The sequence below is a fragment of the Crassostrea angulata genome, chromosome 3 (genome assembly GCF_025612915.1).
Source record: "Crassostrea angulata isolate pt1a10 chromosome 3, ASM2561291v2, whole genome shotgun sequence".
Classification (NCBI taxonomy): domain Eukaryota; kingdom Metazoa; phylum Mollusca; class Bivalvia; order Ostreida; family Ostreidae; genus Magallana; species Magallana angulata.
This window is the reverse complement of record NC_069113.1, coordinates 37,334,589-37,355,538: the sequence shown is the minus strand read 5'-3', so window position 1 is coordinate 37,355,538 and position 20,950 is coordinate 37,334,589. Positions and strand designations below refer to the sequence as shown.

The window sequence follows — 20,950 nt, the reverse complement described above, 5'->3', positions numbered from 1 at the left end:
CTCTAAGTCCCTTTAAATTACGTTACGAAATGAATATTACAATAGTTTCAACATAGGTTCACTGCTTGATAATTTGAAGGAGTGAAGAATCTGGTATCGGTAGAAGATATGCCTCGTTCTTGTTTAAAGTTGTTATGTACCAGATCATAAACAAGGGTATATATCTTTTGAAAATGAGTGAAAACATGTCTGTTTCTGGGTCCTCAATTAATGAAGACCCCCCCCCCCCCCCCAAACTCAGAACAATCTTCATATCAGTATACACATGCAATATTAAGTTAAGTAATGACAAATATGTCATTCTTGTCCTAGCTTACAATGTACCAATCTCTTTGTTTGAATTGTAGGATTTTCAAAACAATTCATGAATTCTCCTCGAACCCCAGGAGCTTCTTTATGGTTTCTGGGTCAGCAATAAAATGCTTTACAAGCTGATACGGACTCAGCCGTTAAGGTCAAACGTGACCAATCTCCTACTATTTTACCCCCCCCCCCCCCATTCTGCAATATGAAGATTTCCCTGAAGTAATTTCAAAATCATATTTTCATATTATATGATTTATCTATATGGGTATTTACTAGAAAGCAACTTTTATTCTAATGGTAGTTTCAATTGAAAATATATCTAAAAAAAATATTAATTCGTTTGACGTTTGAACTTCTACAAATAAATCAGTACTTGAAATTATAAGGAATGAATTCATTTGTAATGTAATCAATTCTCATATAAACGTGGTTGAAACAGTTTATAAAATTTTATGTAAATGTATAAAATCTGCTTTTATAACTGCCCCAAACCAGTTTATACATACATAACTTGGGTAGATATTTTAAAGTTCATTCCTTAAAAAAATAAACAGATACATGTAAACGGAGGGTAATTTATAAACGATCCCTTACTCATTGTCGCTTTTTTTACCCAGATAATAATTAAGTAAGAGTGTATGTTCGATAAAAAAAAAAGCAATAGCCCAGTTGGTATCTAATAAATTTATAATATTAACACTCATTGGTTTTCTGTCATGCTGACATAATCTTATGAAGTATAAAAGACGTGTTTCTCAAAGTATTTTAATCAAAAGTTGCAGAGACCGGTTATACATCATCCTTACTTCAAGATATGTTTCCAGGTAGGTCTTTTTTCTTTTCAATATTTTGCACGCAGAGAATAGGTGTTACTGTGGTTTCATTTATATTCAAGGGTATCAATTTTCGTAGATAAAGTGAAAATCACAGTTTCAAGGATACGTAAATTCGTGGCCAATGACCCTATCAATACAAAATATTAGTAGAAATTGTAGTTCAATGAATATTTAATTTCAAGGATAAACTTAACAACGAAATCAATGAGAATTGGTATTTAACGAATATTAATGAAACCACAGTATTCTATATATAACATTGTGCCGGATAATTGTGTCAGTGGCATTTTTTTCATCCATCTATGGTACATTTATTGAAAAATTCAAATGTGCCAAATGATAGACCATTGCTTACAGAGTCTTCAACCATATGTGTTATTAATGTATCTTACCTGTGAGGTGAGATATCTACTTTTTATAAATATATTGAAACAGGAAAAACAATTTTCCTACAGGGTATTTGGAATTTCCTACCAATATAAAAGACATTCCTATGGAAATTTTAAAATCCGATGGGATTTGAGCAAAACTCCCTAAAGCTTTTAAATTCAAAAGGAAATATTAATTTCCTACATTAAATCTACCTGTCTGAATTAAATCCTGTATGAAATACTTTTCTCCTAAAGGAAATATAATTCCCGTAGAAATTTAAGAGATCCTACGGGTTTTAAAAAAAATATTTCTAGTACGAAAATTATTTCTCTTATGTGATTTATTAAATGTATTTTCCCTATAAGATATCTATTTGTGAAGGTATATACCTGACCTGACATATGAGGTACACTATGAGATGATCTATCATTTGGTATTTATGCATTTTCACAAAACAGCAGGTGCCAAAATGTCAACTTGACAATGTCATAATGATCCGGCCCAGTGCCATATGCAATTGGTGTATTTATATTAGAAAGAATGGGGGAAAAAGATGGCGCAAATGACCATTCGGTTTAGTAGTGAAATACAATTTTAAATTTATTTTTCCCCAATTAAATCTATTCAAATATATTATAATACAACTTTGCAAAAGCAAAATTTCTAACTATAGCCAGTTTTTGATATATTTAACAATAAATAAGAAATAAGAATATTGTCGGAAATTTTGGTGGTATCGAACCCGTAATATAAAAACCCTAGATACATAAGGTTAGCTTATGCCAGGTACTCTAACCACTGAGCCATTTCAGACCCAAAAAAGTGGGCTTTTTAAATATTATGTGTGACTAAGGTCACGAACAACCGAACTAGTATTATTTTTTCAAAACGTTCAGTTGTTGGGATACAAAATGATATTTTTAATGTATAGTGGGTCATCTTTCCACGGTTTTGTTGATTGAAATCGATTTGTTTTCCAATAGACCTTAATTAGACTATGAGAAAAATATATAGCACAGACCCACTCTTTAGAAGAAAATGCCTTGAAGTTCTAAAAAATGACAGTATTTGCAGGTTTGAATACGTATACGCCTGTTTGAGTCAACATATTCCAAGTATTGAACATACCTATAGGTTAAAAATCAATGATTCTTTAAATATATATTGTTTTACATGATTTTAAAAAACACCATCAGATTTATTGATACTTTAATTTTTCAGTAGCCTGTCCGACCGTGTATGGGCATTTTACACGCCTTATCCACCCATCTTCTTATTTTTCTCTATCTCTTGTTAACTTTTTAATTATTATATTTAATTACTTAAAAAACTGAAGTTATGAGGTTTAGCTCTGATGATAATATTATTACACAGCTTAATATATGTATATGCATGTATTATATCCTATTCTTCCATTATGTTATCACTATAAAAGATTAGACTAAGACCCTTTATAATTTATCAATAAGTCAATGTGTTAAAGATCCTATTCTTATTATCAAGCTTGCTATATCTCTTAATTCTATTTTCAAGATTAAAAAAAGGATCCTTCTTTGAAATGCATACACATTGTCTATACCAAAGTTTTCCCTCTTTCATAAGAATTAAAAGATAGGGGAATAAGATGGCGCAAATGCCCATTCGGTATACATGTAGTTGTAAAATACAATTTTGAATTTATTTATTTTCCAATTAAATCTATTCAAATATATCATTATACAAGTTTACAAAACCGCAATTTCTAACTATATTCAGTTTTTAATATATTCCACAAAAGATAAGAAAAAAAATATTGCCGGAATTTTTGGTGGTATCGAACCCATGACATAAAAACCTTTGATACATGTATATAAGGTTAGCTTAAGTCAGGTTCTCTAACCACTGAGTCATTTCAGACACAACAAATTAGTAGGCTGTTTAAATATTATGTGTGACTTTGACCACGAATTTCCGGACTTGTATTATTTTTTCAAAACGTTTTATTGTTGGAATACAAAATGATAATTTTAATGTATAGTGGGTCATCTCTCCACTTTTTTGTTGATTGAAATCGGTTTGTTTTCCAATAGACCTTAATTAGACTATGAGAAAAATATATAGCACAGACCCACTCTTTAGAAGAAAATGCCTTGAAGTTCTAAAAAATGACAGTATTTGCAGGTTTTGATACGTATACGCCTGTTTGAGTCAACATATTCCAAGTATTGAACATACCTATAGGTTAAAAATCAATGATTCGTTAAATATATATTGTTTTAAATGATTTTTTAAAATAGTATCAGATTTATTGATATTTTAATTTTTCAGTAGATTGTCCGACAGTGTATGGGCATTTTACACGCCTTATCCATTGTTATATATATATATTATCATTCTCTCTCTCTCTCTCTCTCTCTCTCTCTCTCTCTCTCTCTCTCTCTCTCTCTCTCTCTCTCTCTTCAATCTACTAATAAAGATATCAATTTTCTACATAGTTCTGTCACAGAACAACTCGGTTACAGATATAGTTGTATGTTTTAATTATACGGATTTACCGTATTTTTTGCAAAGTAAGAGTAAATCCATGTTTGTAACGTTTTTTTTTTATCCCATTTGAAATATTACATCCATAACGAGTTATTTTAAATCAGAAAGTGATATTGGTTGCAAATAATTACATTTATATTTTAAAAAGAAATAATGCTCAACATTTGAGATTAAAACAACTTGGTCGTTTATTTTGCAGTGGGAATTCCAGGGAATGAGTCCTCTCCAGAAGTATACTTAGAGTATCATATTGGGAAAAACCTATGGAAATACTGTTCTCCGGTCATGATAGTATTGGGCACCATTGGGAACATCTTCTCCATCGTTGTTCTTCTTCAAAAATCTATGCGCCGCCAAACGACGGTCATGTATTTGGTGGCCCTGTCCTTTAATGATATGGCTGTTCTCTACATAGGCCTTTTGCGATACTGGATCTTGGTAACTTTTGAAATTGATGTCCGCCACTTCAGCGAGTTTCTCTGTAAAGTTCATATATGGTTGGTCTATGTCACTGTGGACACCTCGGCATGGATTCTAGTAGTCGTATCTTTTGAACGACTTGCATTGGTATGGTATCCACATATTACGAAGTCAGTCTGTACAAGAACAACAGCCATATCAATTCTAGTAGCAGTAGTTGGAACGTTAATGCTAATTAATTCCCATATAATGTACGGTATAGGCGATGTTATGAAGGTTGAAAACAATCAAACTACATTGCTGCAATGTTTCTTCGAGCACGAAGATTATCAAAGGTTTTATGTCAGCATCTGGCCTTGGATTGATTTAGCTATTTTTAACGCAATTCCATTTTCAATAATTTTATTTTGTAATATTTGCATTCTTTCAAACCTTTATAAAAGAAAACAAAAATTAAACACAGCAGTTGCTCCGCAGGGGATAAAAAAGAGCAAGGTCCAATCTCTAACAATAACCCTCATTGCATTGAATACCACTTTTCTCATTTCAAGTACCCCGGTCTCCATTTATCTTGCTTTTTACGAAACATTTTCCGCCGACACTTCAAGCTACACAACTGCCCGCCTCGTTTTGGCATGGGCTATCACAAATCTAGTCATGTTCATGAACAACACGATAAACTTCCTGCTTTACTGTGTTGTCGGAGAAAACTTCAGACGAGAGTGTCGACGTCTCCTCACACGTCTGAAAGGTCAACCAGGGTCAGAAGCAACTGTAATGCAATCCACCCTCGTCGAAAATTAGCCGTTTAACACCGACTTTTGATTTTTTAATATAATTAATAAAGATTATTATGTCATGCTTATAAAAAGGTACATTTAGATATTCGCCAAAAGCAATCAAATAGTCTACATGTAAATTGTTGATAATTGATTTTACTGTACATACACACTTACTTTGTAAAATTGCCACTAGATTACATGTATGTATTGCTGTTGTGGAGAAACCTTAGCAATGCACAAGAAGAGCTGATACAAACAGCTCACAAGTACACGGCCATTAAGTCAGTGTTGTTCAGCAGAGATTGTTTTTCAATGTTTATTGCTAAAAATGTATTGCTGTTGTTTATATATTGTTCTATACTTGGCTATTCCCTTCATAATTATCTTCATGTATTGATTACTGTTTAATAAACTGGTATTGTGTTGCTGTGTTATAAAAAATTAATGTTCTGATTTTATAATTATATATAGCTTTCATAGTTATTTTCAAATTTGTTTTCCTCCATAATCCTGTTAATAAAATACTGAAGAATAAATAACAGATTCAAAATTATTTTATAGATATTACTAACCAGTTTATTGGTCTGCGTTTTTGCGACATGTTTTTATTTACAACAATTTCTATTTCATATTAAAAGAAATCTCTCTCTCTCTCTCTCTCTCTCTCTCTCTCTCTCTCTCTCTCTCTCTCTCTCTCTCTCTCTCTCATTTTGAAGTACTTGTGACTACAGTAATAATGGAGTGCTGTGCTGCCGTAATGTTTATGCATTCACCTGAAGGGATCTGCACACACAATTTGAAGTCGGTGTTGGATCTACAATATGGGATACATATGTAACTATATCATAAAATAAATGAAATACAAGTACATAAAAAGTCGTTCATTAAAACATCTAAGTCAGTGAAGCTACTTAAGGGAGTTGATTTGCGGTAAGATAATTTTTATCTAATGCGTGAACATTGCCAATTCAGTGCAGATGATACAACTTGCCTGAAGAGGTGGACTCGATCTTTGAAATTCTAATCTCATAAAATAATACCCGAGTTTAAATCATTAGATGTGCGTCTTGATTTAGTAAATAACAAACATTCAAGGAAAAAACAACAGACTGGCATATTTCTTTAGTAAATATTTTGAAGGAATAAATTGTTGTCATCAATATTTATATATATAGAAATTTTTTCATTAATTAGATTACACTCCCACCAGTGTTTTACTCACTTATTTAGGATAACTATCACGAAATATTTGCTTGGTGTTTTAAAACTCAAGATCTTGATATCCTTTGGAACTGATCCTTTAACTGTGTGTCCAATTCGAAGAGATCCAGGGGGAAGGAATTTACTATAGTAAAAAGAATTATAATACTAGTATACAAAAATCTATGAATATATGTATGTACATGTATATGAACCATGTTGACGTCAATCTACAGATGTATGAAAAAATTGATATTATCTTTTTAATATTTCAGGAGAAAACAAGAATTATGCGTAAATATGAAGTGATTTTTTATGTAAGAACTCAACATGTCATTTAAAAAAAAAAAATTATCAATGTTTCGGAGAATTCCTAATAAAAACAATTCATTGGTTTACTAGCATTTGGGGAAAAAATGATTTTATTTAATCAGATCTTGCTCAAAGGAGTACTCACCTAAAGTGTCCCATTGCATAGAACATAGGCTGTTTGTAGAACTCGTCCTTCTCCGCATTGACGATGATGGGGCTGTCGACATAATTGTGTACCCAGTTTGGCCCTCCCTCCATATTGAGGGCAAGGTTCCAGTCCGTCCACCCCGTGACCCAGTGTTCCAGATCCTTCCGCAATAAAAAAAAAGTTCTTCAAATACTGTGGTTTCATTAATATTCAAGGGTATCAATTTTCGTGGATGAAGTGAAAATCTCTGTTTCAAGGATAGATAAATTCGTGGCCAATGACCCTATCAATACAAAATGTTAATAGAAATTGCACTTCGATGAACATTTAATTTCATGGATCAACTAATCGACGAAATCCACGAAAATTGGTATTCAACGAATATTGATGAAACCACAGTAGTGCTTTTACAGATACATGCAGTTGGGGTTTTTTTTTTGGTGATGGGTGAGGGGGTTCTTAATGCAGAGTAGGTTAGATAATTGGTTGGTTTTTCTGTGAGTTTTTTTTGGGGGGGGTGGCAAAATTATGATCAAATTAAAGAAAACTTGATTACATTCATCAATCATAAATATGTGTCCTCATATATAGGAAATCAAAAAAAAATAAAATAAAATAAACACATTGTTTCCGCAACAACCATATACGAATCAATCGGTCTCATTGATTTTGTTGAATATCATGATAGGAACAACTCAACTTTCACAATATTTTAGATAAATATTATATTTTAGGTATTTATATGAACATGTACCTGCATTATATCATTAGCATATCCCTCCGCGTGTTTCCAGTTTCCAAGGTTAACGGGATGGATGATCGTATCATAACAGGCCTCTGTTCCAAACATGAAATGGTCCGGGAACTTTTTATGGACGTAGTCAAGCGCAAACGTGGGGGATATAGCATCCATATACCAATGAACTGCAACACCGGAAATGTATTTGCTGGCATCTGGATCCGTGAGAATCTTCAAAATGGAAGCAATGGCTTTTAAAGAAGATGGGGGAATAGGATGGTGCAAATGCCCATTCGGTTAAGTCGTGAAGTACAATTTTGAATTTATTTTTTCCCAATTAAATCTATTCAAATATATTATATTAAATACAAGTTTGTAAAAGCACAATTTCTAACTATACATTCAGTTTTTAATATATTTAACAAAAGATAAGAAATAAAAATATTGCCTGAAATTTTGGTGTTATCGAACCCATACCAAAACAAGAGACCCATGGGCCACATCGCTCACCTGAGGAACAATGGGTATGATAAAATCAGCTTAATGAAGTCATAATACAAACAATCTGGACAATGTACAATAATACATGTAGATCCTGTAAAAATAAAATCCATTTTCCCCCCCTGGATATTATTATGTTTATAATCATTAGTCCCTTTTCTAACAGGATGATTTTATAGTCATATCACATGTTGAGTATTGCAGTCCTCAAAAAGATCCTTTACAATTGTTTATATATGGGATATTAAGCTACATCTAACTCTGAACCTTCTTGTGAGGCCGAAGAATTGTCCTGGAGCCAAAGTCTTAACAATTATAAAGAATCATCTGGCTGATTAGTTTTTAAAAAGAAGATTTTAAAAGATTTACTCTATATATTCCTTTGTAAAACTTTAACACCCCCCCCCAATGTGGCCTCACCCTACCCCAAGGGATCATGTTTTCACAACTTTGAATCTACACTACCTGAGGATACTTCCACACAAGTTTCAGCTTTCCTGGCTGTTTAGTTTCTGAGAAGAAGATTTTTAAAGATTTACTCTATATATTCCTATGTACAACTTCGACCCCCCATTGTGCCTCACCCTACCCCAAGGGATCATGTTTTCACAACTTTGAATCTACACTGCCTGAGGATACTTCCACACAAGTTTCAGCTTTCCTGGCTGATTAGTTTCTGAGAAGAAGATTTTTAAAGATTTACTCTATATATTCCTATGTAAAACTTCGACCCCCCCCCCCTTGTGGCCCCACCCTACCCCTGGGGGTCATGAATTTCACAACTTTGAATCTACACTGCCTGAGGATGCTTCCACACAAGTTTCAGCTTTCCTGGCTGATTAGTTTCTGAGAAGAAGATTTTAAAAGATTTACTCTATATATTCCTATGTAAAACTTCGACCCCCCCCCTTGTGGCCCCACCCTACCCCTGGGGGTCATGATTTTCACAACTTTGAATCTACACTGCCTGAGGATGCTTCCACACAAGTTTCAGCTTTCCTGGCTGTTTAGTTTCTGAGAAGTAGATTTTTAAAGATTTACTCTATATATTCCTATGTATAACTTCGACCCCCCATTGTGCCCCACCCTACCCCCAGGGATCATGCATTTCACAACTTTGAATCTACACTGCCTGAGGATGCTTCCACACGAGTTTCAGCTTTCCTGGCTGATTAGTTTCTGAGAAGAAGATTTTCAAAGATTTACTCTATATATTCCTATGTAAAACTTCGACCCCCCATTGTGGCCCCACCCTACCCCTGGGGATCATGATTTTCACAACTTTGAATCTACATTACCTCAGGATGCTTCCACACAAGTTTCAGCTTTTCTGGCTGATTAGTTTCTGAGGAGAAGATTTTTAAAGATTTACTCTATATATTCCTATGTAAAACTTCGACCCCCCCCCCATTGTGGCCCCACCCTACATCCAGGGGTCATGAATTTCACAACTTTGAATCTACACTACCTCAGGATGCTTCCACACAAGTTTCAGCTTTCCTGGCTGATTATTTTCTGAGAAGAAGATTTTTAAAGATTTACTCTATATATTCCTATGTAAAACTTCGATCCCCCCCCCCATTGTGGCCCCACCCTACATCCAGGGGTCATGAATTTCACAACTTTGAATCTACATTACCTCAGGATGCTTCCACACAAGTTTCAGCTTTCCTGGCTGATTATTTTCTGAGAAGAAGATTTTTAAAGATTTACTCTATATATTCCTATGTAAAACTTCGATCCCCCCCCCCATTGTGGCCCGCCCTACCCCTGGGGGTCATGAGTTTCACAACTTTGAATCTACACTACTTGAGGATGCTTCCACACGAGTTTCAGCTTTCCTGGCTGATTAGTTTCTGAGAAGAAGATTTTTAAAGAGTTACTCTATATATTCCTATGTAAAACTTCGACCCCCCATTGTGGCCCCACCCTACCCCCGGGGGTCATGAATTTCACAACTTTGAATCTACACTACCTGAGGATGCTTCCACACAAGTTTCAGCTTTCCTGGCTTTCTGGTTCTTGAGAAGAAAATTTTTGAAAATTTCTCGAAATTTTTCATTAATTTCTAATTATCTCCCCTTGAAAACGAGTGTGGTCCTTAATTTTCACAACTTTGAATCCCCTTTGTCTAAGGATGATTTGTGCCAAGTTTGGTTGAAATTGGCCCAGTAGTTCTTGAGAAGATGTTGAAAATGTGAAAAGTTTACGGACAGACAGACAGACGGACGGACGGACAGACAGACGGACGACAGACAAACTGTGATCAGAATAGCTCACTTGAGCTTTCAGCTCAGGTGAGCTAAAAACCCTAGATATATAAGGTTATCTTTATGCAAGGAACTCTAACCACTGAGCAATTTCAGACATATCAAAGAAGGCTGTTTAAATACTTTGTGCGATTTTGGCCACGAATTTATGGACTTGTATTATTTTTTCAAAACGTTCGATTGTTGGGATACAAAATAATACTTTTAATGTATAGTGGGTCATCTCTCCACGTTTTTGTTGATTGAAATCGGTTTGTTTTTCCAATAGACCTTATTTAGACTATGAAAAAAAATGGAGCACAGACCCACTCTATAAAAGAAAATGCCTTAAAGTTCTAATATCTGACACTATTTGCAGGTTTTTATACGTTTACGCCTGTTTGGGTTAACATATTCCAGGTATTGAACATATTTAGAGGTTTAAAATCAATGATATGTTAAATATATATTGTTTTAAATGATTTTTTTTTAATGTCAGATTTATTGATATTTTGATTTTTCTGTAGTTTGTCCGACCGTGTATGGGCATTTTACACGCCTTATCCACCCATCTTCTTTCAAAATAAAACAAGATCAATTAATGATTTTAAATGATTTTTCATATTCAAAAAGGCTTTAGATTAAAAATGAGAGTTTAACACCAGAAATCAGATTTTATTTCAATAGTATGTTGTAATCTGATAAGATAAAAGTCGAGAACAAATTAAAAGATAAATAAAAATTATTTCATGGTAAGTAGCAAACTCTATTGACTACAAACATTAATAACATTTTTAAAAAACACCCCCCCCCCCCCCAAAAAAAAAACCCACGACATATTTTTACTGCATTCTAACTTAAAAAACGAATTCAAGAAAGATCTTTCTAAATCAGTGTTGACAAAAATAGATACCGGTAAAGGCTAAGGAATCTCATTTCTAAGAGAACTTAATTAAAATCAGATTAATTTTCTGATTACCGTGTCAGCCCAATATGTCATCAGAAGCCTTTGATCGTCTAGCATCATTAGTTTGATGTCCTTGTAACCATTCGCATGAAGCGTCGGCCCTAGGTCCTTGGCAATGAAGTCTCGCTGTTGCTCAGGCGTCCAGCCAGTGGCTTGGAATGGAAAATGGTCAATGTTCCCGTCTGTTGGTTCATTCTGGGCAGTCAGTCCCCAAAAGCTGATGTTGTGTTGCTTGTATGCATCGAGGAATCTTAAATGTGAATTGAGCACCATGTCGGAATTAGGAAATACTAAGCGTTATACAAAGTTTAAATATGTTTTATATTATTTCATTTTAATAATAGCGGTTCATAATGGAGGGATGGATGGATGAGAGAGAGAGAGAGAGAGAGAGAGAGAGAGAGAGAGAGAGATACTTGACAAAATGCAGAGCCCAGGCTTTGTGGTAAGAGTTGCCCGCCTCTCCCCGTATAGAGCCTTTCCCAGTCAGGTTGTTGTTCGTCTTCATCCATGCAGGTGCTGTCCAAGGACTTCCGAAAAACGAGATGTTCCTCTTACTGACAGATATCGCTCTTTGAATAAGTGGAATCTGATTAAAAGGTGTATATAAGGTTCATGTTTTGTTATTTAAAGGTCAAGTGTAATTAATAATTACGAAAATGCTTAACATTATGTCGATAAATGATTAATTTTTTTAATTTATTTACTATCATTGTCTTTACTTGTCATTTCAAATAAAATGCAGTGTTTCTGTGTCGTAAAACGGCAATATGCATACAAAGAAACGACGTAATTTAATTAAGCACCTTTAGAGTCAAATCTTCTTTGGCGAGTTGAAACTTGGTCAAATTAAAGTCTCCGTCAACATCATCATACGAGTAGGGATGTGTAGAGAAATCACAGCTTCCTATAGGCACCCGGCCGACGGAATACTCTATCCCTGAAAAGGGACTGTAATCAAATATCTAACCTTTTTGTAACTTGTAACAAATGTTTTTGTATTTTATAGTTTCTTTAATTTTTAATACCAAGAAATGTCAAACTACACCTTCATGTACATGCATGGAAACTTTTTTATGGAGAGGCAAATGGGGGTGCAATTAAGCTGATATACGTACATTGTTGAAAACACAGTATTACGACGTACATGTATATGAAGCTCGATAGGTATTAACTCTTTTTGAGACGTAAACATCAAGTACATCAACCGCTTACCATGGGGCCCGTAATAGGAGTCAATGACGTAATTTGCCGCGCCAGATGACAAATTAGCAATGTTGATGGCTGCAGCATCAGTGAAAGCCCCGCCAAAACCAAACAGAGACTGGTAGCTAGTGTTTGTGTCTATTCTAACCACAACTTCAAAAAAAAGAGTTACGAATAGACAGCAACCAAGGGGATGAAAGTATAGGTAAATCACAATAAACGTTAATTTATTAAGGCGATATCTACCCTATGAAGTTTTTTAATAGGTTTATCTAAAAACAGGTAACGTTTCTTGAAAACAATGGATTATAAACACAAGATGAAAATAAATAAACAGAAGCTAGCATCTTACCACCCGCTGTAGATTTGGAGAGGCTACCCACGCTTTTTACCAATCGACTTCCATTGCTGTTGGACGTGTACAGAGCAAAGCTTCCAGACGTCAGGGGCTCTATAGGTTCAACTGTATCACAATATGAGGCATTGCAGCGACATACAAAGTTTCCCGGACCAAACGATAACTTGGAGCAAGGGCGACCTTAAATGTTAGCATGTCATTGACACAAGCATGCTCATGGATGGAACATGTAAAACAAAGATTCAAATAGCTATCATACATGGGATAAGTGGGGGAGGGGGGTCCATACCCTCAACCCCCTCTTCTGGAAAATTCAGTCTTATGGAACTTATCAAGTTATTCATTCGCATTGTAAAATTACTTTTAAAATGGCAAACAAACAAAAAATCTCTCTAGAACCTCGTTCTTGGAAAAAAAAATTGTGGATCCGCGCGTGGTTAGTATTTGCACTTGGTCTCATGCAAGTGAATAATCTTACCTTGGGCTGCAATTATATCCTGTATTAAGTAGCATGCAATAAATAATAATAGGAGACAGAGGGTATACATCATGCCAGTATGTTAAATATCACAGCGCCCTGGATTAGCTCTGGATGATAAATATATACCCACTTTATTTGATAAGTTGTGACTTCCATATCTATGCAACTTGATAAGCTATCAAAATAAATCTGCATGTAACAATATTAATCATGAAGCATAGTTAATTTATCTTTTAAGTTTGGTACATGGAACTTGGTATAGGTTGTTTATGTAAAGGGAGAACTCTATCATCAGGCCAAAGGTTGAGTTACCGGAGACTTTAATTCGAGAGCGCATGACATTTTTTTTTGTTATAACTTTCTATAGTGTTGTATTTTTATTCTATTTTTTTCAAGGGAAGGTCAAGGTATATTTTGTTGTATGCCTTACAGAGCAAAAATGGTAGTGATGTGGAAAAAAATGTATACAGCAAATTTGCTATATCTGTTATTATGAATTCATTATACGGATACAAAGAATTGTGGATATAGCAAGGTAAATCTACTGGTCTCTAGAACTTCACATTATCCTATTTTTACTGAAAAAGTACTGAATGAACTAAAATCTCACTAAATTGCAATTAATGAAACATCACTATATTATCTTGCAAATTCTATATATTATATTCAATTAACTTTATTGTACAAATAAGTAACATGTACATTTGATTTATTCATCTGAACTTTGTCTCTTAATTTGAGGTGGAGTGAACCATTCATTGTTAAATTGTTCAGGATGGTCTTGAGTTTTAGCATCATCCTTCAAACCATGTTGATCTGAATACCTGTTTGACAAAGCATCACATTGTTCATCCTTATCTTCACTTTGTTCATTTGCATAATTTTTTGCCAGGGCTTGAAGTAATTTCAGCTTTTCCAACTCCTTTTCCAAAAGTTTGGTTTCATTTTGATCTACACTTGCATCTTGTACTGGTTGAGAATCTTTGTGACATATTTGGTACAGTTTCATGAATTGTCCTTCAAATTTCTTGTGCTTTTTCAAATCCCTCTTTTTCATGTTAGCATCTATGTAATGAAATGTGTATAAATCAAGATGGCTATTTTCCTCTCTTGCTTCTTCTTCCTTGGGAACGGGAACAGGAAGATTTGATGCTCCAGCAGCATTATGGAGAAGTTTAATTCTTTCACTCTCAACAATCTCCTTCAGTTCCGGGTCAATGGGACCTTTACCCAACTTGTTTCCCGCCTCCAGCAGTCTCTGCCACTTCCTCATAATTTTCTTATCATGCTGTACAATTTCTGATGGGGTTAAGGTTGCGTTTTTGCTGTGCAAAAGTTTTCTGACGTTCCCTGCGCTGATGGGAAAGCTCTCTGCTATCTCCTGAGGGGACCAATCCTCTTTCGTACACAGGTGAATGATTTGTTGCTTTGCCTGCCATGTTAGGAGGTTGGCCTCACGGGTGCTCTCTACGTATTTTTTGTGGAAAATTTTTTGGTTCATCCTACTGCGTTCATATCTGAAGAAAAAAAATAAATAGACATTACAAATAATCACCTGGTCACAATTTTTTAAAATATCAATGCCACATAAGTCCTAGGACTTATATATCTTATATTTGTATACAGTAATACCATATACATGTACTTGTAGTCTGTGTATCCTGTATGCATACCTGCAAATTCTTCATCAGAGAGAAATATATCATAAAAACTTTAAAAATACCTACCCTACATGTTCGTAAGTGTTTAAAAGCTCATCCATAGGATCCTTTTCGTATGATCCCCCATATTCAAGCATTTCATCTTCTTTCGTTTCTTTGACTATTCTGGAAACCGTTTTCCCTGAAATTCTTTCGGCATACCTATCATGCTGCTTTTTATCTGGTCTAGAGGCTAAAAATCTTACTGGAAATCGTACCCCTCTTCCTAATTTTAGTAACCCAACACATGTGGTCATCATCCTCAGTGTTTTTAATTTGGTTCTCTTTCAACAGCTGAAGTGAACCAATTTAACTTTGCATAGGTTTTTAATTTAATTTTTTATTTAAAGGTCAAACGAAACTTAAGCTTTCAAAACAGAACAGAAAATAACGAGAATTATAGCAATATGAATGATATTAAAAAACATAATTTTATAAGGGATTTTGCAAATCATCTAAAAATATAACAACATTAATTTTGGGGTTATTAGTCAAATCCTTATAACTTCCGGAAATATACAAACTGAAACCAAAAATGTAAATGAACACTTCCAAAAAGAAATATATTTGGTGAGATGGAGACAATCAAAGACACTGCCCTTGCAGCTTCGCAAGGATGTCCTATTCCAACATATGTTCTAGACGATTTGTGCAGGTAATATGTTTTTATTTCCGAATTTCCTCCATATTAAAAAGTAAATGAAATTGAAAGAGAAAAATTGTTCATGCAGATAACCCTGGCATTTTAGATTTTTCTTTTTATTTATAGTGTCAGTGACATTTTAGATCAAAATTTCATTTACATTGTAATATACACCTGTCATTTTTGTCTTCTAGTCGATTCATCATCAATATTCCGGATGAAGAGAGGCAGGACCTCATCCGAGTGTTCTTCCAGATAGAATTGGCTCACTGGTTCTACTTGGACTTCTACTGTGCAGAAAACGTGGAACTCAGAACATGTGGGATCAAAGATTTCTCTGCACAGAATATCCTTAGTTTTATAAGTCAATAAATACAAATACAAATATTTTATTGGCACAAACACGATTACAATAATTGGCAAAGGCCAATTATAAATAATGCTGACTTAATATGTAAGGCTTATATAAGAAGCTAGGCCTACAATCAGTTTACTGATAATAATTAGCCATAAAATGCCAATATCCAAGGTAGAACTGTCATTGGAACATTTTAAGACGGAGCAATAAATTAACTGTTCCCAATTTTTTTTATTTTGGTGATTGTTGTTAATCCATGCACCTCAGAACTTTAGTGGGCATATTGAACTTTAAAAATGTACATGTAGAAAAGTCTATAGTAGCTGCAATGATAATGATATTTCTTGAAAGAGGAATCGCCCATATTAAGTTTAGTTTCCTTTAAAATCCAGATCTTTTATATTAATACTATTAGAACCTTAACCATCACACTTTTTAAACATTGTCCATTTCTAAGCGGACATGCTGGAGAGGTGGACAAAATCCTGGACAACTGGAAGTCTTACAAGATGAGTGTGCCAACTTATGGAGCCATTCTGTTAGATCCAGAGATGAAATATGTAAGTTATTTAATAAAACAGATAGACATTGTTTCCATATAAAAATATTAATCTAGTTTATGAAATTATATTTCAAATTTATGAATATTTTAAATTATATTAGAAGAAATGATTTGGAGTGATTTAATTTCAGTTTTTCCTTTTAGTTATATTCAAAGATTATTTTGAAATTCGTATATGTACAAATGGTATATGTACTTGTATATAAGTACATGTGAATACCCGTATGAATACAATATTTAAATAAATGTACTTGCATGTATAATATTTTTAAATCTGGGGCCTTTTTCCTTTAGTGTCTGTTAGCTCAAGGATTCTGGACTAAAAGCAGTTGGGGATTCCCCAAAGGAAAAGTCAACGAAAATGAAGCCCCACATGACTGTGCTATCAGAGAGGTAAAAAGTCACAAAACATAGGTTAAGATTTATCTCTCTTGATTCACACAGCCCATGCACTTAGTCTTTTACAAGATGGTGAAAAGATCTATTCCAAATCAATGCAAAAATGAGATACTCTTTAAAAACTAATGAATTTTTGCAGTTTAATTTTATGATTTAATTACAGTGTATATCTTTTAATTATAATGAAATGGATTTAAACTGTAAAGAGAATTTTGGGCTTTTTTGAATTTGTATCTGTGGAATCATTAGAAATCGTGGTGGCTCAATTTTCGTGGTATTTGTGGGTATCTCTCCCCCACGAATTTAAATCCTCAACGAAAAACAATTTTAGAATGTGTTATCTTTGTTACTGAAACAGTAACTGACACATCCACGAAATTACATCCCCGCGAATGAGCAAAAAAGTCACAATCCACGAAAATTGGCCCCCACGAATTTAAATGACTCCACAGTAGTTTTAGACTTTCTAACTTACAAAGCTCCCTTAAATTTTCATTTTTGTTTGCAGCTTAATTTCCATTATTAATTATTAAAGTTTTTATCTATATAAATCTTTGATATAATACCAATTTGAATAAGTTAAGAAATTAGTCATTTGATCTCTTATGTACACAAGGTGGATGAGGAGACAGGATTCGACATCACTCCACTGATAGACAAAAACGAGTTTATAGAGAATTACTTCAATGACCAGCTTTCCCGACTCTACATCATCAAAGGGGTGGGGCTTGACACCAAGTTCCAGCCAAAGACTCGGAAGGAAATCAAGGTGGGGACATGTTAATTTCAAAGGTCAATTTCAGATTTAAAACCATAAAGTTTTATGTGTGGTTGTAAAGATACGTGTACCAGAATCGCACAAATACTTGTACTGTGGTTTCATCAATATTTGTGGGCATCAATTTTTGGGAATTTAATGAAAATCACACTTTCAAGGACACGTTAATTCATGGAGATTGATCCTATGAATGCAATTTATTGTTAAAAATTGCAATTCAATTTGCATTTAATTTTGTTGATCAACTCAACAAAAAAATCCATGAAAATTGGTATTCAACTAATACTAATGAAAACACAGTATAGATTTAAAATAATAAATGTGTGTATAACCATTGTATTTGATACTGATTGACTTTTTTGTATGTTGTACAGAGTTTGCAGTGGTTTCCAGTAGAAGCCTTGCCTGCCCATAGACGGGACCAAACCCCAAAATCACTCGACATGAACCCAAACAATTTCTTCATGGTCATACCATTCATCAAGTAAGTTTGTAAGCATTTTAGACTTGGTGTATGAACTAATGTCAAATTAGATTTCAGAGAAAGGAATTTTAATAAACCTTTTAGTAGTTTATTTGACTTTAGCCTTCTATTTCATCATTATTACTGTATTCTAGGGGCTTAATTTTTGTGGATTTGTGCATACCTTTTACCAAGAAATGAACATCCTCAACTAATTATGAAGCATAGAATTTATTTTTTATGTAGTTATACTAGAGAGTCTTAAGAAATTACATCCCAATGAACGTAAAAATTGGTCCCTACAGATTTTTATGATTCCACAATAATCACTACATCTCATTTCAGGCCAGCATAAATTTTAGCTTGCTGTGATTGGTGAATTAGAAAGCGACATTATACTGAACATCCATGGTCTTACAAAATTAGCTCAGATTCTAAGTGTTTTGATTCTTTGATGAATGTAATAATAATCTTTGACCTGTATTTTTCTAATTGACAGAATTAAGTTATCTTTATTTATAGTTACATGGATATTAATGTTAAACAGGCTTGGTCCTTGTGATTCTGCATAGAGATAAATATATAAAAGTAAATATTTATGACAAAATCTTGAACATTAAATGTTCAACATATTTATAACTGGTAGCTTTTTATTACTTGTAGACCTCTTAGAAAATGGATTTCTAAGAAGTTAGGACAGACATATCTTTTAGATGCTGAGTATGATATCAAGGGAGGAAACTTGTCAGGGCAAAAACAGATGAAAGCAAGAGACCAGCCAGAGGGCAATAACAGACAGTTCAACGAGGGCAGGGCCACTCAGAGGGAGAAACAGAAGCAAAAAGTCCAGCAGTATTTTGCCCAGCAGAATCACAATGAATTCCAGGAGTATATGCAGCATAAAGAGAAGAAACAAAGATCTGACTCTCCAAGAAAGGAGGCTGGAAAAGTCAGAGGGATAGAGAACAAATCACCCAAACCTAATAAGAAGCAGCATTATTCTATTTTGGTAAGTACGATAATTTCAATAAAAATTGATTTTTTTCTTAATTAGGTGGACATTTAAACACATTTAGATGTACATATAGTCTCAAGTGTTTCTAAAAGAGTGAATACTTCTCGCACTTAATTTAAACCTTGCAAAATCAGTTATAGCCTATTATTTTCTCACTTTATTGAGTTAGAAGAAAAAATGTTGAACAATCTTTAACTGAACGCCTCCTGAAAGTAAAGCTATTAAAAATTAGGCTTTTGTAATTTGCAAAATCCATCAGCGGAATCATGTTGTTAAATAAAACGGCAGGAGTTAAACATTGGTTACTTGTAATATATTCAAAAGTGCAGTATTTAATTGTTGTCTAATTGAGCGCACGCAGAAGAAAGTAGTTTGCTAAAAATACTTAATTGCAACCGTGATGAATAGGCGTTTTTAAATTCATGTAGAATTTTTGTTTTGAAAGTTTACAAACATGTACTGGTATGTTAGATAAGCTTATAGACCCTTTTAGCTGTTTATGATTTTATTTTATAATAGAACCGAGATGGGACTGTCACAGGTACCCAGCCCAATTTAATTCAGAATACCTGGGGTCCAAACCAGGTCACTGGTCAGCCCAAGAGGAACCTGGGAAATCCATTTAATAGTCCAGGTATATGTATTGTAGAAAAAAATAAAACTGATATATACATAATACTACACATAAAAAGTGACACTCAGTATACATATTGTCAGCTTTATATATTCCATTTTCACCTGTACCTGAGATGTCAATCAGCATCATAAAATTTCAAAAGCATGCAAGGCTGCACTCCAGAATCTGGCTTTTGGCATTGCTTCTCTTTACTGTAGTTGCCAGTCTGTGTGTAATACATGTAAATCTTTACATATTGTTATAGGTGGCTACATGCAGGGACCTAGACTGTCAAATTACAACAACAACTCAGCGAAATCCCCCATGTCAGGAAACATGAGCCAAGATGTGAAACAGAGGCCCAGAAAGTACAAAAAAATCACAGACCCTGATGGGTTGGGGTCAGAAGCCTGGCTAAACTTCCAACTGGATGTGAATGCCATCATGGCGTGTCTGCCTTGATAGTTGTGACTTGGCTAAATGTTTTAAAGAAACTCTTTTGGCGATTTAAAGTTTTTCTCATGAATGCTTACAAGGATAAGAAGTCATAGGCAATGATTCCCAGTTTTGTTTTAGACAAAATATCAAGGAAATATCGATGTCGGGCATTGATGAGGTATTCAGTTGGTCACTGAATCGTAGGCAGCAAAGAGACTACCTGTACATGTTTATTCATAATTGATATTTGATGTCAAAGTATGCAGTGTATATGCATGTAAGAGCACAATTTAACTGTGGTATTTTAACAAACTAGTTACATGTACTGAATTACATTTATGAAGGAAAGAGAGACATGCAGTTGTCTTTAGTACTTTGAGATACATGTATGTAGGGAACAAATGAAATAATTGAAGCTCTTGGTTCTAGTCAACACCATCACATGTACCCATTTTTTGGTACAATTTTCTACTTAAAACTCAAAAGAAGACTCCTGAGTACCTTTGATTACATGTCCATTTACATGTGTCTTTTTTATTGTTGTTTACAAATTTATTAAAGATATTCTTTTTATA

At 34.0% G+C, this 20,950-nt stretch overlaps 3 protein-coding genes across 3 annotated transcripts; 2 read left to right on the top strand and 1 right to left on the bottom strand.

The window, feature by feature from the left end:
- Nucleotides 1-4,097: 4,097 nt before the first annotated feature.
- Nucleotides 4,098-5,751, top strand: LOC128176613 (FMRFamide receptor-like). Its single transcript, XM_052843058.1, has one exon. The coding sequence runs from the start codon at nucleotides 4,326-4,328 to the stop codon at nucleotides 5,262-5,264; it is 939 nt and encodes a 312-aa protein (XP_052699018.1). The 5' UTR covers nucleotides 4,098-4,325; the 3' UTR covers nucleotides 5,265-5,751.
- A 68-nt stretch (nucleotides 5,752-5,819) lies between these two features.
- LOC128176614 (lysosomal acid glucosylceramidase-like) lies at nucleotides 5,820-15,502 on the bottom strand. Its single transcript, XM_052843059.1, has 12 exons — nucleotides 15,131-15,502; nucleotides 14,228-14,920; nucleotides 13,530-13,561; nucleotides 12,917-13,102; nucleotides 12,574-12,717; nucleotides 12,165-12,298; nucleotides 11,775-11,947; nucleotides 11,371-11,608; nucleotides 7,657-7,872; nucleotides 6,900-7,063; nucleotides 6,465-6,587; nucleotides 5,820-6,056 (listed from the first exon to the last, which is right to left on the bottom strand). Exons 1-12 carry the CDS (start codon nucleotides 15,361-15,363, stop codon nucleotides 5,948-5,950), a joined length of 2,445 nt encoding a protein of 814 aa, XP_052699019.1. The 5' UTR covers nucleotides 15,364-15,502; the 3' UTR covers nucleotides 5,820-5,947.
- Nucleotides 15,503-15,589: 87 nt separating this feature from the next.
- Nucleotides 15,590-20,950, top strand: LOC128176612 (m7GpppN-mRNA hydrolase-like). Its single transcript, XM_052843056.1, has 9 exons — nucleotides 15,590-15,758; nucleotides 15,941-16,092; nucleotides 16,537-16,664; nucleotides 16,961-17,059; nucleotides 17,682-17,834; nucleotides 18,218-18,327; nucleotides 18,970-19,315; nucleotides 19,841-19,955; nucleotides 20,203-20,950. Exons 1-9 carry the CDS (start codon nucleotides 15,679-15,681, stop codon nucleotides 20,397-20,399), a joined length of 1,380 nt encoding a protein of 459 aa, XP_052699016.1. The 5' UTR covers nucleotides 15,590-15,678; the 3' UTR covers nucleotides 20,400-20,950.

Excerpts from the sequence above, each read along its gene's own strand:
- LOC128176614 (XM_052843059.1), bottom strand. The coding sequence starts at position 15,363 with ATGATGACCACATGTGTTGGGTTACTAAAATTAGGAAGAGGGGTACGA. Across the intron at positions 12,718-12,916 it reads CTCCAAATCTACAGCGGGTG|TTGTGGTTAGAATAGACACA; the intron begins GTAAGATGCTAG and ends TTTTTTTTGAAG. Across the intron at positions 7,064-7,656 it reads ATGCTAATGATATAATGCAG|GATCTGGAACACTGGGTCAC; the intron begins GTACATGTTCAT and ends TTATTGCGGAAG.
- LOC128176612 (XM_052843056.1), top strand. The coding sequence starts at position 15,679 with ATGGAGACAATCAAAGACACTGCCCTTGCAGCTTCGCAAGGATGTCCT. Across the intron at positions 19,316-19,840 it reads AGCAGCATTATTCTATTTTG|AACCGAGATGGGACTGTCAC; the intron begins GTAAGTACGATA and ends ATTTTATAATAG. Across the intron at positions 19,956-20,202 it reads AAATCCATTTAATAGTCCAG|GTGGCTACATGCAGGGACCT; the intron begins GTATATGTATTG and ends ATATTGTTATAG.
- LOC128176613 (XM_052843058.1), top strand. The coding sequence starts at position 4,326 with ATGATAGTATTGGGCACCATTGGGAACATCTTCTCCATCGTTGTTCTT.